At 39.9% G+C, this 21,175-nt stretch overlaps 1 protein-coding gene across 1 annotated transcript in view; it reads right to left on the reverse strand.

Moving 5' to 3' along the window:
* Window positions 1–2,674: 2,674 nt before the first annotated feature.
* The window catches only part of NHS (NHS actin remodeling regulator), a 321,746-nt gene continuing 303,245 nt past the window's right edge, over window positions 2,675–21,175 (reverse strand). The window contains exons 7-9 of the mRNA XM_015822346.1: window positions 17,187–20,138; window positions 6,985–7,111; window positions 2,675–3,607 (exon numbers count right to left, since the gene is read on the reverse strand). Coding sequence (XP_015677832.1) covers window positions 2,977–3,607; window positions 6,985–7,111; window positions 17,187–20,138 — 3,710 coding nt within the window. The 3' untranslated portion in view covers window positions 2,675–2,976. The remainder of the gene's footprint in view (window positions 3,608–6,984; window positions 7,112–17,186; window positions 20,139–21,175) is intronic.

The following is a 21,175-nucleotide window of genomic DNA, read 5'->3' on the forward strand; positions in this document are numbered from 1 at the left end:
GATGGCTGATTTTTTTTCTTAAAAGAAGGTTTTTTTTGAATTGTATTTCTGCTGTCCATTCTATATGTGTTTTTCATTCCAAACACCAGTGCTAATAGTTATGGTGGCACTATAGCTCTCATATCTGTTCATTGGATATGGCTTCCAATGAGAGAAGTAAGCAGTGGGGTATCACAAGGTTCCGTCTTAGGCCCAATATTCTTCAATATCTTCATTAATGACTTAGATGAGGGAATAGAAGGGGAACTCATCAAATGACACCAAACTGGCAGGAATAGCCAACACTCCAGAAGACAAGCTCAGGATCCATAAAGATCTTGACAAACCTGAACAATGGACCCTAATCCAACAAAATGAGTTTTAATGAGGAGAAAAGCAAGGTTTTACATTTATGCAGGAAAAATCAAAGATATAAGTACAGATTAGGCGAGACCTGGCTCAAAAACAGTAATTGTGAGAGGAACCTTGGAGTCCTAGTGGACGATCACTTGACTATGAGCCAGCAGTGTGCAGCAGCAGCCAAAAAAGCTAATACAATCCTGGGTTGTATAAACAGAGGCATAGAATCAAGATCACGAGAAGTATTAGTACCGCTTACCCTAGTAAGACCACACCTGGAATACTGCAACCAATTTTGGTCACCATACTACAAAAAAGATGTTGAGATCTTGGAAAAAGTTCAGAGAAGAGCAACTAAAATGATCAAAGGCCTGGAGACTAAAACATATGAAGAACGGCTGCAGGACTTGGGTTTGGCTAGTCTAAAGAAAAGAAGAAACGGGCAACATGATAGCAGTATTTCAGTATTTGAGGGGCTGCCACAAAGAAGAGGGCATCAAACTATTCTCCAAAGCACCAGAGGGCAAGACAAGAAACAATGGTTGGAAACTGACCAAAGAGAGAAGCAACCTGGAATTACAGAGAAACTTTCTAATAGTGAGGACAATTAACCAGGTGAATAGCTTGCTCTCAGAAATCGTGGGCACTCCATCACTGGAGATTTTAAGAAGAGACTGGACAGTCACTTGTCTGAGATGGTATAGGTTCTCTTGTTTGAGTGGGGGGCTGGACTAGAAGACCTCCAAGGTCCCTTCCATCTTCTATTCTATTCTATTCTATTCTATTCTATTCTATTCTATTCTATTCTATTCTATTCCCCTAAGAACTCTGGGAATTGTAGTTCTTTGTTAGAACTGAAACACTGAATTATTAAATATACAAGATGATGGACAAAGTGACAATTATGCCATTATCACAGGAATTAGAAAGCAATGTATTTTATTGTTCTTCAATAGCTCGCACATAAAAGAATATTAATCATACTATTTAATCACCTTTGTAGCCTACACAACTTTCTTCTAAGGAACTTTTCCATTTGATCCTCACAACAAACCTATGAAACAGATTAAAAATGATGGATACATGATCGATAGCCCGAGAACTAAAGGCAGAGCTCATGGTGATCTGTAGTGTCAATACAGGTAATGAGCCAAATCTCCAGATACCCAGAGGAAGTTCTAGCTGTTATAGAATGAGCAAGTGTATAAATGTTACTTTAAATGTTATTTAAAGAAAAACTTAGTAATTAAATTTCAAGTCCTATAGTAAAGTGTTGCTAGCCTATAAAACACAACTCGGAAATCCAGAATCTTGACATTCCTATGATAGTTAAGGAGCAGTAAAGAAAGGAGATCCTGATATAAATGGGATTTTATTTTGTAATTTAAAAATAAATAAATTATTTTTCCTGAGTTTGTAATAACTTAACAAATTTATTCTCTTAATGCAAATAAAATTTGCCATTATAAACGTATTGCAATAGGCATGACTGTGGCTGGAATACTATGGATTATACTAGCTTTGCAAAGAGTTATTATATGCACTGTACTTTGTGCTATAATATGACTGGGTAAGATTAAAAATCCAGATTTTCTTTAATGTTTCTACTTCTGTAGTTTCTATGCAGTCTGCATGTTCAGTACAATTCCTTGTTTACAATTACTCAAAAAATAATATTATTATTAGCATCATTCTGCAGCAATTGCAGAAAAGACAATCCAACAGAAATCTGAAAACTAACATAAAGATTTCCTCAGAGAACTGTAGTATGTAAACAAGTGGATGATGACAAGGAAAGAAACTGAATGAAGAAATGAGAATGGAAATAAACTTTAGGGAACTTTAAAATGGTTTTAAGTGATAAGTGAAAAAAGTGATACAATTCTTGATATACCAAAAAACTTCCACATAGCTACACTTCTCAGAATTCTTAAGGGGGGGAAGCCAGATCAGAAAACCTGGTTTATAAATATTGTAGTATTATTAGGATTTCCATTAATCCAAGTGTTAAATTCATGTTAGAGGCTTTAATTATTTAAAGTGGTAGTGATTGATATGTGAATAAAGTTGCTGAAAATTGTATTCACAGAATACAGTCATTATTTTTATCTTTTTTTTATCCTTTAAGATAGTTTTCATTTGCTACTCACCACATTTTTCTCTGCAATGATTTTATTTACATTTGCTTATCAAAAATACAGATATGTACATCTGTTTTGTTCATTCTATTTTGTTTCAATTCATTTTAATGTAAAAAAATATTAATTCCTCACCAATGTTATGTTTGCCACCCCGAGGGAAGCATAACAGTAATGTAATGTTTCTGGAGAAAAGAAAGGACTATAAAAAACTGGATAAATTTACACTGAGGGTGGAAAGAAGAGAGAGAGGGATGGGGGAAAAAGAAAATTAAAGGTTGACCATGTATTTCTAGTCATAGGAAATGGGACATAATAAATACGTACAGATTATTTAATCCCATCTTTTAGCAATCTTTAACATTTTCAAGCATCGCATATTGCCTTGAAAGGTATTTGACTGCTACAGAATATGCTTTTTAGCTTAGCAAATGCAAAGCTTAGCAAATGCAGAGTTCCCCACTTAACAGTCAGAATTGTGCTGAGACCCTTAGGCAACTTATGTTGAGCTTTGAGAAGATCGATCATCGTGTGGGCTCCCATCTGAATTTTCTGTCTCTCCTTCTGAAATAACTTGCATTGGGGTGTTATATAATCTGCAGCGAACACTGTATCGGCTACTGCTTGCAACTGGAGGTGCTCGTGATCGTCCTACACGTGAAGATGCTGATGTGAGAAAACTTTTGGAAGAAAACCCTTCTGCGTGTATCCTTGGGGGAGAAGGAGAGAGAGGAGCTAATGCCTCGGCGCTTGATGAGGCTTGGAAGGGTTCATCTGCAGTTTGAAAAGTATCTCTAATTAGTTCTCCAGGAGATTTGGGACAAACAGGACTCTTTAATATCTCAGTGGCTGACATCCTGTAGCTAGAATCAGACCGACTACCTTTTTTCAAGAGCAGTAGTTTAAATTCCTCATTCGATGTGCTGGACTTTTTGGCATTCCGATAAATAAGTCCAGGAGACCTCTGGCTGCAAGGTGAATTTCCCACACTGGTAGGAATAAGGGGGATACTAGTTGTAGGTGAGGTGCTACTGACAGAAGACACACTATTATTACTAGGTGAAGCTTTCAGTCTGTTCCTTGAAGAAAGGTCTCCAGAATCCTTTCTTCCGAGCACTTTCCTTTTTGACCTGTTATGAAAAGAATTATATTCAATATTCATGGTATTGAAACATAAACATCATATCTATGTGAATTTATCTAATCACACATAATCAAATTTGATACAATTATATGTTATATGGCATAGCATTTTGGGATCCATTGCCTAGATCCAGAAATTTAAATCATATCTCATTATAGGACTCCCCTACTGTGCTATTAATAACTACATACCTACAAACCTAATTCATCATCCATGAAAATGAGGACTCTACCTTCCAGATATTAGACGTGGTAATGCTGCTTAAACTGGAGAGGCAAATGGAAAAATTGTAAAACAAAAAGACCAGAGCTGGTGAAATGGAATTTAGTTATATTGTGGCTCCTCTCGCCCCTGATAATTTAGGAAATACTGCAAAGCAAAAAAAATAAAAACTTGGACCAAGACTGCTGCCAGTAATATATGGTAGGCATGATATGCAAATTATGATGAATATCTAGATCACTACAAGATTTTTTTAAACTGTCGAACATCCCAAGGTCACTACCTTGACAGAGTTTGGTATCCTTATATGAAGATCAGTAAGATTTCAGGTCTCCTCAAGTTAATCTGTGCTGCCTCATCAAGCCTAGGAAGGATGAGCAAAAAATGCTGGAAATGTACACCTAAACTATATATACTCCCAAGTCATGAAAGTTATCTCAGCTGCTCAGGTAAAATGTGACAATGTTTATATTGGTCAGCAGAGATATAAGAAGATGCTAGAAGTGGCTGGTTACTTTTAGCAACTATGGCAAATACTGTGCAGGAGAAGGCAATAGTAAGTCACTTCTATATTTTACCAAGAACACCACATGGATAGTCACGATTTGCGTTATAGTGTCAGATGATGGCATATCAGGTTAAATGGCACTGAACATGTTATATAGGATGAGCGAGGATCATTTGGACTACAAACATATTTATGGTATGGCTAGATTAAATCATCTTGACATCTAACTGCTGAGGCTGCTATGAAGAAAAAAAATCCAAAACTGCAAAAATAAAATTACACTGGGAACATGGAATGTAGAAAACATGAACATGGGGAAAGCTCAACCCCATGAGAGACAACAAGAGACAAATGAATTAGCTACATATTGACATCTTAGGCATTATCTAATAGTAATGAACTGAAATTGGCAACTTTCAATCAGAAGATCTTACTATTTATTACAATATAAAAAACAAAAAAGAACAATGTTGATATAGTCAGAAAAGATATAGCAAAGACTATATTTGCATGCAATAGCATCAATGACTGAATAGCATCAGTTAGACTTAATGGAAAACTCTTTGCTATAACAGTTATTCAAGTTATGCTCCAACTACTGATGTAAAAGAACCGGAGGTTGGTGAAATTTATGCTCATGTTCAAATTTAAATTGATAGAAAATGCAAGCAGTCTGTACTGCTTGTGGTTGTAGACTGAAATATCATTGTTGTAAGTAGCAAAGAGAGAAATGTAATTGGACTATATGGCACAAGAAATAGAAATGAAGCAGAAGAATGGTACCAGTTTTTGCCAATCCAATGATGCTTTTCATTACTACATAGTCTTCAAACCAAAAAAATGCCAATGTACACAGACCTTCCCAGACAGACACAGAAATAAAATGGACTATATTATTGGTAAAAGGAGCTAGAAAAGCTCAATAAATACAGCAAAGATATGGCCACAGGAAATGCAGCAGCAGAAGCAGTAAAGATTCTACTCAAACTATGGCAGCAAATCTGGAGAAATACATAGTGGCCAAAATTGGAAGACATGAATCTGCATATCAATATCAAAGAAGAGACTTACCAGATTATGCAAAATATTGTACAATATGCTACATTTCACATATTAAAATAATGCTTAAGATCACTCGACACAAATTAGAACTCTACATAGGAAAAAGAGACAGCAGATGTTCAAGCTACCTTGAACAAGAAACAGGAAACAAGAGACATTAATGGGAAAGTCAAAGAATACCAAAAAGAAATCAATAATATGTTCAATGAGACATTGAACACCGTTGAATGTTTCAACTATATCAAGCTGTGGAATATTCTTAGGAAAATTGGAATAGCAGAACATCCAATTGCCCTATGCAAAACATATACATAACAGTAGGAGAGGAAGCCATAGAACATGGTGGGGAGGGAGACAGATCATTCTGGAGAAAGTCTGTCTGTATGGTTCATCCAAGCTGATACCAACTTGATGGCAGATAATCAAGTAATCAATTAATAAAATATTTCATATAAAAGCCATGCATTGTACTTGCATCCCTGCTTTATTTGAGTGGAAACAACTTCCCTGATATTTTCTTCAGTTTATTCCTGAAAAAAACCCTCCACAATACTTTATTCTTCCTTTGTAAGGTAATTTGTGCTTGGCACAGTCTCTTCATAGTGTTTGTAAAATAGAATTTCTTCAATGGTAACTTTAGGCAGGGTTCTTACTGCTTGTACTCTTTCCCAAGCAATGCTGTGCATGCATTCACACAGCTCCACAGTGTGATCTTCAGGTAATTAATTACATGTGGGGGAAAACGAAGAGCAGTAGCAGGAGGCTTATTTATTTATTTGCATTAATACCACTGATGATGTTACCTAGTTTGGGTAATGGAAATTCTGCAAGAAAGCAGCCAAACTCAGAGAGCATCAAGGACTCCTCATTTATTTATTTGTATCATGCTTTTGCTATGTTTACAAATAACTCAAGGCGGCAAACATATCCAACATACCTTCCTCCTCCTAATTTCTCCACAACAGCAATCCTGTGAGGTGGGATGGGCTGAGAGAAAGTCTGAAATTCAACCACTTTCTCTTTTCTCTCCCAACGGTTACTTTCAGGGTAGCACTCCATTCCCTCTCTTTGCTCCCAATATACTTTTTAATAAAAAAAAGTATATTCAAAGGGGTAATTATGAATGACAGTTTAAAAATGTAAACAAGTTGCATCATGATCTATGCTTTCATTTTTTTCCAATACTTAACTTTCATAGTGAGCTTGCAAAAGGCAATTTTGATTGGCATCAATAGTGGTTTGAACTATTAAAACAATGAGCAGGGAGAACCATCTGCTTTGATAAGGTAATTCATGGGGTTTTGCAGGTTCGACTGGCACTTGCAGCAAGGAGAAATGTGGAAATATGGCCACTTATTTCACTTTCACAAAGCAATTTCTAAGGAGCATTTCCGTTGAGTTTTCATTGAAACAATATACTTATCTGATCGTCTGTAATTCCTACTTTAAACTATAGAAATAGTTATATTGGTTTAGACTGAAAAATAAAGTTTCTGAAACAAGCACTTTATCACTATGTTGAATAAATTGCTATTATGACATGCTATTATGTTATGGTAACATTAACTTACCTGTGAATTACTGCAAACAGATCCTCTGTTGTTCGTGGTTTATTTGGAGACACCAAAAACTCTTCTACTTCAGTTTGAGAATCCTCATTTATGGGTGAGATTATAGAATCATCACTCACAAAAGATTCTTCAAAAAAAGCAATAAAGAAAACTGCTGAGAATCAGGCACTAGAATTTGATTACACAGTCTCCTTAATTAATGGAATTAGGAATAATAGAATCAGAGCTAAGTACTGGATAAACTGTTAAATTAATATTAATGATAAAGGACTCTTTTGGGGCTAAAAATTAAAAGGAATTGCAGATTTAGGTATAAACATACGTAGATACTCTGTCAGGTCCCGTAGATCTCTATCGGGATACTGCCATCCTGGTGGGAGGGGGGGAACCTTGGGGCTTTCTGTGATGTATTCATTTTACTTTGTTCCTCTTTTGCTTTTTATGTATCTTCCTGGGAGATGGGAGGGGGGAGGGATGAGCCTGTGGCCATCTGCTTTGTCTCATCTCTGGAGAACCAAGGTCGAAGTGCCTGAGAACAACTTCTTATCACCTTCTCAGCTTGGACTTCTCACAACACCATCGCATCTCTGGATTGGCTCTCAATGGACTGGGCAGGTGGGAGGGGTCTGAATCTTGGGGTTTAACCTAATGTTTTCACGCAGGAATTAGAACCTCCCTGTTTTCTCTGCATTCACTACCTCTCAATAAAATATCCTTTTTATTTCAAGAGTTCGACTTTCTTGAGGGACTAGCTGAGCTGAGACCTTACCTTAGTCAGGATCTGCAAAGTGGTCAACCCAGAGCAGCACCAGCCCTATTGTGGGGACTGTGCACACGATGTCTAACCAGGGCAGCGAGCATGAAGAAGCTGAGTGTTGTGGGGAGTCCTCCACCAAAACTCAGCCCGACACAAACTCCGCCGGCTGGACAAAGGAAGCTGCCGCCCTGGAGGATCTCCTTGACGCCAAGATGGTCCATTGGCATGGGGAAGAATGAGGACCGGGAAGGACCAAAGGAGTCACCCTCACCTATGGCAGCCAAAAGCATGGCTGGAGGCACGAGATAGAAGCGCTGTATGATGATGGCAAACCAGAAGAAGAACCGGATCACGCCGACCGCCTCATGAAACAAGCCATGCACTTCATGATGGAAGCTTTCCAGGGCCTGAAAACGCGAGAAGCCATAGCCCACATGGAAAGGGATGATGGAAGCAAGAGGAAGCTGCATGCAAAAGGGGGGAATTCCTGACCTTGGAGTCAGATGCTGGTGCTGCAGAATCCACAGAGAGAGGGACAACCAAACCAGCCAGCCCTCCCCAAAGGGACCCTGGTTGTATGAATGTCTAGAGAGTTGGTGTGTGGGGGCCATCAGCAGAAGGCACCCCCTCTTGGCATCTAGTTTGATGGAGACCCCCAGAAATTGGGGTTCTTTCTCACCCATGTCCTCACCAACATGCAAGAATATGGGCGAGACATCCCCTCCGAAGGGGCTAGGGTCAGGGTGGTCATCGTGGTCCTGGAGGGGGTTGCTGCCTGATGGATGGTGACCCTCCACAATGCCAACACCCCAGAGCTTCGAAACTTCAGCCGTTTCATGACAGCACTGAGATGGAGGTTTGAAGACCCCCTGGCCGACCAGAAAGCTAGAGATCATAACAGAACTGTGAGGCAGGGCCATCGCCCAGTGGCTGAGTATACCGAGGAGTTCTGAGACCTAGCTTGCCACCTCAACTGGCTGGAAGACATCCTGGTGAGCTGCTTTAAGGATGGGCTGAATGACGACCAGAGGGGCCCCTGCTCACCTCCACGATTGGTGCATTGTGGCCGAAGAAGCAGAGATCAACCAGATATGGAACCAGTACCGATCAGGCAGGGTGTAGAGGCAGGCTCTACCAGAGAAAAAGAGGCTGCCAAAGCCCAGACAGCCCCACCACGCTTGACCACCTGCTTCAAATGCGGTAAAGAGGGTCACCGGGCGGCAGAATGCCGAATGAAGACCCCAGCAAAGAAAGGAGACTGACTGCCAGGTGGAAAGCTGATGAACCCCCCACCCCCAGCATGCCAAGGACATGGCCCTAAAGAGTGCTGAGGTCGTAGAGTTCCGTCCCTCCTCTAAATCAAGAGAGGGAACTGCGACCCCATCAGAAGAGGAGCTGGGACCCTCCGACAGTGACTACAATGACGACCCCCTGGTAAGTGGTCCAATCATGCCAGTAGCTATGCCCATAGAACTGTTAATCCCAGGCATGGAAAGAAAGCGGCCCTAAAAGCATTGCTAGACTCGGAGTGCACCAGATGCTTCATAAGCCCAACCTTAGTAGGAAAACTGAGGTCCCCCTGAGGAGACTAAAGAACCCAATTGCTTTTTGTCAGTTAGATGGGTCAGTTGTAGCCCTCTTTGCCACCTAGCCCATGGGCCTAACCATGGGAAGACACTCTTGAGACGCTAACCTTTATAGTGGCACCCGGAAGGGAATGGCCTCTCATTTTAGGATTGGCTTGGCTCAAAAAATGGAACCCATGGGTGGATTGGAGGAAGGGATTCTTGACGTTTTCAAGGAGGGAGGGAGCCCGACGCAGTGGCAGCCACAAAGCAAAGGAGGGACCCCACAGAGAAGTGGCAGCTGCCTCAAAAAGTTAACTGAACTGCACGGGGTTATAGACACAAACCTGGCCTGAGACTTCATTCAACCAGCTACACCCAAGGTGGCTGCCCCGGTTCTGTTCTGGGAGAAGAAAGATGGGTCTCTTCATCTCTGCATGGATTATAGGTGTTTGTGGAAAATGTGTAGTCCCACCCACTTGTGAAAGACATGCTGGCCCATCTTTCGAATATTCTCTAAGCTAGACTTACGGCAAGCATACTACTGAGTCAGAATTAAGGAGAGGGATGAATGGAAAACTGCTTTTAACTGCCCTCCTGGGGTGCTTCCAATTCAAGGGGCTCCCTTTTGAATTACAAGGGGCTCCCGCAGTGTTAATTCAGCTGATAAATGAAGTGCTCCATGAGCCCCTGTATAAGGGGGTTTTGGTGTATCTTGACGACATATTAATCTACACTGAAATGAAAGCAGAACATGTGAAATTGATCAAAGTGGTTCTAAATAAACTCTGTGCTGCCAAACTGTATGCTAAGCTTTCAAAGTGCGAATTCCACAAAGAAAAAATCGACTGCTTGGGCTACCGGATTTCCCACAAGGGGGTGGAAATGGACCTGGAGAAAGTGCAAGCTATGTTAGAGTGGGCAAAGCTTCCTGGGCTTCACAAATTTTTACTGGCAATTCATCACATCCTTTCCACAAATTGCCCTCCCCATCACTAACTTGTTGAATACAAGGGGGAAGGGATGGACAAACTGAAACCTAGCCAGCCATTAAAATGGACTATGGAATGCCAAGCCTCATTCAAAAAGTTAAAAAGACTTTTTTCTGCTGAGCCAGTCCTAAAGCATCCAGACCCTGAAAAACCTTTTGTTATTCAGGCAGATGCCAGTGATGTAGCTATGGGAGAAATACTGCAGCAGCAAAATGAAAAGGGCCAACTATATCCTTGTGCTTACACATCGAAAAAACTGACAGAAACCGAGCAATGTTGGGCAGTGTAGGAAAAAGAGGCCTATGCAGTTAGGTGGGCCCTCCTCACCTGGCAACACTTTCTGGAAGGGAATAAAATCCCTTTTCAGGTCTGGACTGATCAGAAAAACCTAGAGGCTCTAAAAACCCCAAAGAAATTATCCCACAAGCAAACCCGGTGGGCTCAACATTTTCAACATTTTAACTTCACCCATCGCTACTTACCAGGGGGGAGGGGGGAATATCCTAGCTGATGCCCTGTCAAGGCTACCACAATACAACAGCATAAAATTGGAAGTGATTAAACCTTTGCTCCCAGCACAGCAACTAGCAGCTCGAGTAACCACGAGAGCACAAGCAAAGAGGGAGTTGCCCCTAGATAACCCACTACCCTAGCCTTCAAACAATCCCTAGAAAAGGATGAGTGGTTCCTCAACCACAAGACCGTTTGCTTGATGCAGGAAGGGCTAGCCTGAGTCAATATAAAAGGGGAAAAAGTGATATTGCTATAGGTCTATATTACAGGCCACCCAACCAATCAGAAGAAATAGATGAACTCTTTGCCAACCAGTTAACAAACGTATGTAGGAAGCATTCCACAGTAGTAATGGGAGACTTCAAATATCCAGACCTCAACTGGGAGATAAACTCTGGAGCGAGTGGGAGAACTAACAGATTCTTAACCAACCTAGTCAACAACTTTAACATCCAAACAGTAAAGGAGGGAACTAGAAGTAAACTTACACTGGACCTAATCCTTACTAATTAAGAAGACGTGATAGAGGGAGTTGAAGTTGCCGGAACCTTGGGCGAAAGTGACTACCTCATGCTGAAATTAAATATAATGTAAACACAAACAATAGAAAACAATCCAAACAGAGTCTTAAACTTCAAAAGAGCTGATTTTAACAAACTCAGAGAGAACCTAGGAAAGATTCCATGGATGAAAATCCTAAAGGGGAAAACAACTCAAGAAGCGTGGGAAACTCTGAAAAATATGATCATAAAAGCGCAGTCCAACACAATACCACTGAAAAAGAAAAACAAGATATTCAAGAAGAAACCAGCATGGCTGCACAAAGATCTCTCTGACAAACTGAAAGACAAAAAGGACAAGTACAAAAAATGGAAAGAGGGACACATACCTAAGGCTGATTATCAGCAGACAGCCAGAACATGCAAAGATGAAGTCAGGAAAGCAAAGGCTCAGAATGAATGAAGACTTGCAACAGAAATCAAAGAAAATAAAAAAAGTTTCTTTCAACATATTAATAACAACAAAAAAGTCAAGGAAACTGTAGGTTCACTAAAGAGAGAAGATGGCAAGGAAGTAACAGGCAGTAGGGATAAAGCAAAGCTGCTTAAATCATTCTTTGCATCAATCTTCACACAAAAGAAAGTATAGCTCAACATACAAAAAAAATGTACTGCAAAAGACAAACTAGAAACAAAAATTAAAATAAGCAAGAAAATGGTAAGAGAACACCTATCTGACCCTGATGAATATAAATCACTGGGACCCGACAGATTACATCCCAGAGTTCTGAAGGAGCTGGCAGATGTCATCTCAGAATCATTGCACCATATCTTTTAAAAATCCTGTAGTACCGGGGAAGTACCTGATGATCGGGAAAAGGCTGATGTGGTTCCCATCTTCAAGAAAGAAAAAAAAAACCAGGAAACTACAGACCAATCAGTCTAACATCAATACCTGGGAAGATTCTGGAAAAGATAATCAAAAAACAGATCTGCAAACAACTAGAAGCAAAGTTATAACCAGTAGCCAGCACAGGTTTGTCAAAAACAGATAGAAGGGGAACTCATCAAATTTGCAGATGACACAACTTCCGGTTTGGCGTCGTACTGACACGGACGCAGCAAGGCAGGGCTCTGCTTTCCATGCCTGATTTTGGCTGCTGGGGCCTCTAAAAGGGCCTAAAATTGCCCCGAAGAGGCGATGAAGAAGGAGGGATGCCTTGTCGATCACGGAGAAACAGTGGTCAATCTGTTTGATCTGAGGAAATCCCTCAGAACCGGCAGGGGAAAGACTGGCTGGATTCCTGTGGCCAGCCTCCAGCTACTGACAACTGAAGAAAGAAAGCACTAATTAGCAGATCATAAACAGCGTGTTTGGAACTGGGTGAGAATATTGATCCCTTTTTTACTATTTTACAACTGGATTTCCTGGAAAAGGCTCCCAAGAAGCTAAAAACCTACAAACGCAAGAAGGAACAGGATTGTAGCCCCACCCTTCCAGAGGAATGGAAGCGGCATTTTAATTTTTTTATGGGGGACAGAAATATTTATCACTGAAGTGGAAGTAATATAAAACTATAGTTTTGATAAATTTGAGAACTGAGAAAATTGTTAAGATTTTCTCTTTGAAACAATACTGGTGTGAAAAACAAGAAATCAACCTTCTGTTTTAAGAGTCGGAAAATGGATATTGAATGACATCTAGTGGCAGATTAGAGTATAGCACCACAGCTGCAATGACTGATACAGACCTGGCAAGATGCCTAGAAATAGATAACAACCTAGCTTCTTTGTTGTTTGGTGACTTTTAGCTCAACAAAGAACAGCTGGCAACAGAGAAAAATATTTTGGCATACTTACTACAGTGTGAGAACTTAATTGTTTTGAAACCTGTTGAACTTCTTGGATTATAAACATATACTGAGCTCTGATTTTTAATATTAAGAATTATTTGAAGAGAAAGAAACATTTGACTTTTGGCTACGTTTGTCTGGGGGAGGTTTTTGGACTGTTCTTAGGGTGGTTGAACATTTTGAACACTTTGAACATTTTGGATTGTAAACTTCGGCTGACTGACATTTTCTGGATGCCTGAGCAGAAGGACTATTACAAAATATTGCTTTCAGTGGAGGACTTATATCCTGGAACCTATTGGATTATAAAGGCTATATATAAAGATTAGAAGAACTAGATGACACGTTGTTCTATGGGCATTAAGATTAGTGGTATTAGACATGAGTAGTATTTGGGGATCACAACAGTTCTGACAGAATATCTGGAGGAGGGAAATAAAATGGATCCTTTATATCTAGCCAAAAGTGGTAGGAAAACATAATACTCTCAACTGAAGCCCCCAGCCAGGTTTACCAGGGATCTGCAGGAGTGATGCCTCAAGAAGAAGTAAATATTTTCCAGAAGGAAATACATTCTATGTTACAATTAATTCAGGAGACGATTATTTCACATAAAGAAGATGCAAGAAGAAACCATGATGAAATTAAAAACAATTTTGATAATATAAATAAGCAAATCTCTAGCTTAAACTTACAACTAGAAAGTTCCCAGAAAATGACTACAAAGAATGAACAAATAAGTCAGAAAACAGAAGACAAATCAGAGGAAATTAATCCAAAGACACAAGATATAAAATAAAGGAAACATAAATTGGCATAGACAAATAAAAATCTGCAAGACTTAGTTACAACAAGGGAAATGGAAAAGGCACCCTATTCTTTAGGTTTTCAAAATATACCTGAGGATAAGGAAGGATATTTTAAAAAACGGATTATAAAGCTGTTAGGGGAAATGCCAGAAATTGGGAGACAAAAAATGAAAAGAGAAGCTGAGGGAGAAGGAAAGTACAAGTTGCTTAATGATTAAAACTGGGCAGAATTTCCCCTCAAAAATACCCTACTTAAATTGTTTTTCCCATCCCAAGCAATATTCACAAAAACAGAAGAAGACTTTTTTGGTGATTTAATTACTTTGGCCTGGAAAGCCAATTGGCAAAGGAAGAAAGCTAGAGTTAGACTCAAAAAGCAGAAGATCTGACATACCAGATGGGGTATTATATGAGCCAATATTTTTTTGAATATGGTCAAAAGAATAGATAACCCATAGATATAAATAAATTTTTATAATAAGAAAGATATGATTTATAATTAGAATAGTACCTTTTCTTTTGATATGGGAATTATAAAAACACTAGGGTACCTTGTATAAATGAAATTTCCGGCTACACAAATGTAACTAATTTTAAGAAAATTTTTTCATAAGTGACAAAGATATTTTGAATACTTATGGGAAATTAAACTTAAATAAGAGGTTGAAAAACTGGACACTGATTTAATAAGGAGACTTTAATTGCAAATACAATTTAAATATAAAGTGTTTAGAAAAGCTATTATAAATTGATACTATTGTTATTTGTATAACAGTAGAAAAATATGAAGAGGATGTGTATATCTAATTTGTATGTAATAATAGTAGTAAGAATTGTATTTGTTCAATGTTGGGAAAATGAAAATACTATGGAAGAAGAGAGGATCAGGGGAAAAACACACTTGATTGTACAGCATTGAACAGATTTATAGTGAAGAAATTATGATGCGACATTGAGAAATAAACGTACCCAGACATCATGTTGTTTACTAAGTATGATTCGTAATAATAGAAAATGAATAAAACACTTATTAAAATTTTTTGCAGATGACGCTAAACTGGCAGGAATAGCCAACACCTCTGAAGACAAGCTCATAATCCAAAAGGATTTTGACAAACTTGAACAATGGACCCTATCCAACAAAATGAGTTTTAATGTGGAGAAAAGCAAAGTTTTACATTTAGGCAGGAAAAATCAAAGCTTTAAGTACAGATTAGGCGAGACCTGGCTCAAAAATAGCAACTGTGAGAGGGACCTTGGAGTCCTAGTGGACGATCACTTGACTATGAGCAGCAGTGTGCAGCAGCAGCCCAAAAAGCTAATACAATCCTGGGTTGTATAAACAGAGGCATAGAATCAAGATCACATGAAGTATTAGTATTGCTTTATAAACCCTAGTAAGACCACACCTGGAATACTGCAACCAATTTTGGTCACCATACTACAAAAAAGATGTTGAGACCTTGGAAAAAGTTCAGAGAAGAGCAACTAAAATGATCAAAGGCCTAGAGACTAAAACATATGAAGAATGGCTGCAGGTTTGGGTTTGGCTAGTCTAAAGAAAAGAAGAAACAAGGGCAACATGATAGCAGAATTCCAGTATTTGAGGGGCTGCCACAAAGAAGAGGGTGTCAAACTATTCTCCAAAGTACCAGAAGGCAAGACAAGAAACAATGGTTGGAAACTGACCAAAGAGAGAAGCAACCTGGAATTAAAGAGAAACTTCCTAATAGTGAAGACAATTAACCAGTGGAAAAGCTTGCCTTCAGAAATCATGGGTGCTCCATTACTGGAGATTTTAAAGAAGAGACTAGACAGTCACTTGTCTGAAATGGTATAGGTTCTCCTGCTCAAGCAGGGGACTAGAAGACCTCCAAGGTCCTTTCCAGCTCTATTCTATTCTAACCACAAGAACGTTTGTTTGATGCAGGAAGGGCTACCCTGGGTAGGAGAGAAATTGTATATCCCAGCTAGTCAGAGACCTTACATAGTCCTTGGCTTATGACAATACTTAGAAGTGGAATTTTCCATCACTAACCAATGCAATCATAAAGTATAACTGCATTGCTTAGCAACAGCAGTCCCCACAGTCCCAGTTGCTATTGTTAGTCAAATCCCTCAGTTGTTAGGCAAGGTAACATCCTGCTGGCTTCCAACAGCCAAAGTCAGTGGGGAAGATGGCAGGAAATTGTAAGTTCCATGTCGGCAGGCAGGTAAGTGGCTGCTACTTGGTGAAGAAGAGAACAAGGGGAGTCTAGAAAAGCATGCTTCAGGTCAGAGAGGGTACATGAGAGGTGCAACACGTATTTGGGGGTGCACAAAGGTGTGAGGGAGTGTGAGAGAGGCATAGTTTGAACTGAACAGAGTGCACGAGAATATGTGAGAGTTAGTACAGGTTAGGGAGGGTGCATGAGTGGCTAGCACAGTGCAAACACAAAGAGTCTAGGGGACTTTCTGTAGAAGCCAGCAAGGAAGGTTGTAAATTGCAATCACATGATCACAAGGTATTGCAAAACTGGTGGTGAATGTAAATCACTGGTGGTGAGTGTGAATCACTCACCAAGCATCTATATCATGATCATGAGACCATGGGGGTGTTGGGATGGCTGACTATTTGTTCAGTCCTGTGGTAACTTTGATCATAGGTCAAGGACTAGCTGTATATTTCTTCAAATAATCATACATTTATCAGTGCAATATATTAGGGCAGTGATGGCAAACCTTTTAGAGACCGAGTGCCCAAACTACAACCCAAAACCCACTTATGCATCGTCGGGTGCCCGGTGGGTGTGGCCCATTGGGTGGGTGTGGCCCATTGGGTGGGCATGGCTGCGGTGGTAACGGCAGACTAGGTGGGACTAAAAAGTTCAATCAATCAATTCCAACTTTGCAAGATCTTTTTTTTCCCACGAGAAGTTGAAATTGATTGATTGATTGAACCTTTTTTTTTTGCACACGGCGGCAGAGACCTAAAGCAAAAAGGTTTTATAAAACCCAGCTGAAGACCTAGGACTGGGACGACGGTGCGCATGCCCACAGATAGGGCTCTGAGTACTGCCTCTGGCACCCGTGCCATAGGTTCGCTATCACTGTGTTAGGGTTTCACTGAAATTAATGGAATTCTGGAAATTATCCATTAATACAATCAAGTAGCAACATTATTTCTAGCAGTAAGTGCTATCATTAGCAGTGTAGGAATAATTAAGAACTAACCTTTTAAGGTATCATCTTCTGTAGTTCCTTGTGTCTCAGCTGCTCTGCTATCACTGTCATCTGAGGCACTTTTGGTTGGAATACCTGACATGATATCATTTTCAGAGCATTTTTCACTGAGTGAATCTATATTTGAGATCTCTGATTCATAACTGATATTCTCAGGCACTTTGTCATCAAGTTGGTTTATATTAAACTGATGCTTCAGCTGATAACAAGTATCTGCTCCCCAAGTTAAGGAGTCAGACCAAGGAATATCTTCACATAGTGGTTCATATTTCAACTTTTGTTCACAGTGTGCAGGTAATTCATACAGAGACTGCACAGGGTCAAAACTCTTATTCTGTTCTGATCCACAAGTAATTTTGCCTTCAAGATTGCTTGGAAAAACTGTTGTGCCTTGTGGAAATTGTTCATCAGAAACCCTGCAAGCTTTATTAGTTGTACACTCTAGCAAAATCCCATGTACTGATTGTATTTGATCTGGTATACTCTTAGCTGCTAAAACACTCTCTACTAATGAAGTTAGATTCTCTTGACACGTATTTCTTTCACTAAAGGTTAAATTATCTTCTCCTAGTAGTTGTTCTGGGCTTATCTGTACTGGGGAGGGATTGATATAGGACACAATGGCATCTTCCATGAAGAACTGATGTGACACTTGTTTCTTACTTACACGTGGTTTCATTTTGCATGAAGAAATAGCAGTTACCAAACTATATTCTTGAATGGGTAGAAAATCTGGATTGTCTTTCTGTTTCCTTTCTTCAGGCTTATTAATTGATCGAAGATGTACTGACTTTAGCACTGAAGGTGTAATAGCAAGAGCTGGTGAAGAATTAGAATTCAGTGCTTCTTCTACCATATTTGATTTATTATTATTAAAAGCATGCAGCTGGGGTCTGTGAGCATATGGTTTAATCAAAACATTATGAAGAGCACTTAGGTCAAGATGAGTAGGAGGTATAATTGGAAGTTCTAAGTCTTTGTTTAAAAATATGTTGCCATCTTTAGAAGAAGATTGTTGTAATGAGGATTTCCTTTCTGGTACTTTTGGCTTTCTTTTACTCCCTCCAGGGGATAGGGGACCAGAAAAAAATGCTGCTGGAAATGATGATGTCGGAGTTTCTGACTGACTGGAGTAACCACTCGAAGGAGAAGCTAAACCAGCCAGTTTTTCTGGGGATGCCAACTTAAACTCATTCTCAACAGAGGGAAGAGAAGGAGTGGTGGCTCTTGAGCCAGACTGTGATGTTTGAGATTCAGAACTTTCTGGTGACTTTATGCATTCTATGACCGTTGTACCCGTAGCAGTGCTTGAGTTAGATAATGATCTATAGGGATCATTAGATTTCAAGTCATTTAGAAGCCAGAGATCTGCATAGTGAGATTGTTCAGCATCTTCATCTTTAAATGATGCAATGTCCATGGAATCAAATGGGAGGCCCTTTATGTCATTCTCATCCTGATTATCCCAGGACTGTTTCAGTTTACTTGGCAGGCTAGTACTTTCTACCCTTGAAGGTGTGTTTGCAAACTCGAGGGGCAGCTTCATTTCCCTGGAAGTATGAGGCATATGTTGCTGCCCACTAGTTATCTTTGGTTCTTTCTTCTCTGAAATATCGGTTCTACTGTCAAATTTCCTTAAAGATGAGCTGCGTTTTGGTGGGGCTGGCTTCATCTTTGGTTTCTTTAGAGAGATGCTTGCTTTTCCTTGCTTCCTATGATCCATATAATCTTGCCAATTACAGTGAGTGAGATTGGAAGCAAAACTTGTATTCTGACCATTTTCCAAGCCCACAGCTGCATAGTTACAAACATAACTTTTATTTCCTTTGAGTCCACAGTCGAAGTGCATGGACGTATAGTAGCCTTCAGTATCAACTGAAAAATGTGAGCTAGTCTCTGCTTTGTCCAATGGAGTCCTCTCTACAAAACTGTCATAAGTGGCCATGCTTGCAAAACTTGGGCAGCCCAGGCTATCAGTCTTGGGATGTTCAGGGCTGAAATCTTGATGGCAGGATGCATCATGATGATGATGCAAATAATTCCACTCACTATCACTTGTGTTGCTATTATTAGGGTCATCTAGCAGATCAGAAGTGAAAGAACTTGTCCTGTGACCTCTAATTTTATGTCCACCATAGTGTTCAGTTATGAAAATACTTGAATCTTCATTAGCATTAGGGGCAATGTTCAGTGATAATTCTGAATCGCAGTGTGAAGAACCTGTCAGTGGAGGTGAAGCAGCAGGAGGAATTGTTTCAGATGTTTGGGAAGGACATGTTGAGCTACTTCCACTCCAGTTTCCACTAGATGATTGATGATCATCTTTCTGGTCCATGTGACTGCTGAGAAGAACCCCTGCTGTGGAGATAGAGTGAATTGGACTTCCAAAAGTATCAGAGTTTGAAGAAATATCACAACTTCCAGAATCTACCATCCTTGATAACCTTGACCTCCCTCTTTCATTTGAGTTATGATCTGGACTATGAAAATGCTGGGAACAAGCTAAGCCCCTGGGATGGTGTTCCTGTGAACAATGGTTATTAATGGCATCCTTACTCTTTATGGAGATTCGTTCTTGATTTGTTAAAAAGTGTTCTGCCTCATATGCTGAAATTTCGGCACCATTGTTGTGGTCTTTTTCATTGGCTCTAGCACCTTCACGAGGAAGACTCCTGGATCGAACACGATTGCTCATTAATGTAAACATAGAGTCACCATTATCTGTCAGCACCAATATGTTGCCAGCTGAATGAGACAGTGAAGCTACTGCGCTTTGACCCCTCTGAGCTCGTATTCTTCTGCGGGATGGGGCAGCAATGAGAATATCTTCTGTTTGGCACTCAGAGTCTCGGGTAGCTGATCTCCTGTTGATGTTATTAGAGAAGTCTGGATTTGCATGCACAATGACATTCCGTTCTCTTGCTACTGGTGATTCATCAGAATCTAGAATATAGATAAAATGTTGTGAGTCATCACAGCTTTCAATTGGCTAACAAATTATGACATTGACATTGGCCTAAAAAGTTCACAAGGTAGGTTTTAGTTTTGCTAATGCCATTTTTCACAAAGTAGAATTAAAATAAAAATAGTTGCTATCTTCATACTAGAGGGTTCACTTAGCAGTGCTTAACACTACCAGGGATGATCCTTATTAAAGAGGAAAACTAATCTGAACAGAGGAATACTTAATCTCTTACTGCAATCCTCCCAAGTGGTGTTTTCTGTGCAGATTCAAAACGCATACTTGCATAATCAAATCATGTGCAACTGAAATTAAGGAGCTGTCTGGTTTTATGCCAGCCCAATCTTTCAATTGTTGTCATAATAGAAGAATATTGATTCTTTAACAAAACAAGCTTAAGTGACTTTAATCTAGTTACTACTGTGATAGTTCAGTGTAAGAAAAAAATTAAGTGAGCTCATTTGATTCAATGAACTTAATATTTAGCAATTAAGAGAAAAAAATAATACATAAAATGGGGGGTGGGGACTAGTTAATCAAGTTTTCAGAACTGATAGTATGTGTACAACTGTCTGGAACTGTCAGCCTTGTAGCGTAATCCAAGTAGGAATCAGAAACAGAAGATCTAATTCTACTTTGTTGTAAAGCTACTTTGCCAGAATCTTCGAAGTCTGAAAGTACATCTCTCCCTCTCCTCAAGTCTCCTTTACAATCAAGGGAGAGTCTCCTCTGACCCTTTTGCCCTGTCCTCTTTCCAGTTGTGGCCTCTGCTCTCTCGTATGTTACCAGTCCCTTGACAGTGTCTTTTGGCCCAGTCTCCTAAACAGGGCTTTTTTTCTCGGAGAAAAGGTGGCGGAACTCAAACCTGGCCACGCCCTCATCAAACCCTAGGACCGCCCCTTTAGAGAACAGGAATGCAAGTAAAATTTGGGAGGGGCTATTTCCGGTGTGGGAGGGGCTATTTCCGGTGCGGCCGGCCCGGAAAAAGGTGCCGGAACGCGGTTCCGCCGCGTTCCGG

The sequence above is a fragment of the Protobothrops mucrosquamatus genome, unplaced genomic scaffold, assembly GCF_001527695.2.
Source record: "Protobothrops mucrosquamatus isolate PMUCROS unplaced genomic scaffold, P.Mucros_1.0 scaffold1528, whole genome shotgun sequence".
In the NCBI taxonomy this organism is placed as follows: domain Eukaryota; kingdom Metazoa; phylum Chordata; class Lepidosauria; order Squamata; family Viperidae; genus Protobothrops; species Protobothrops mucrosquamatus.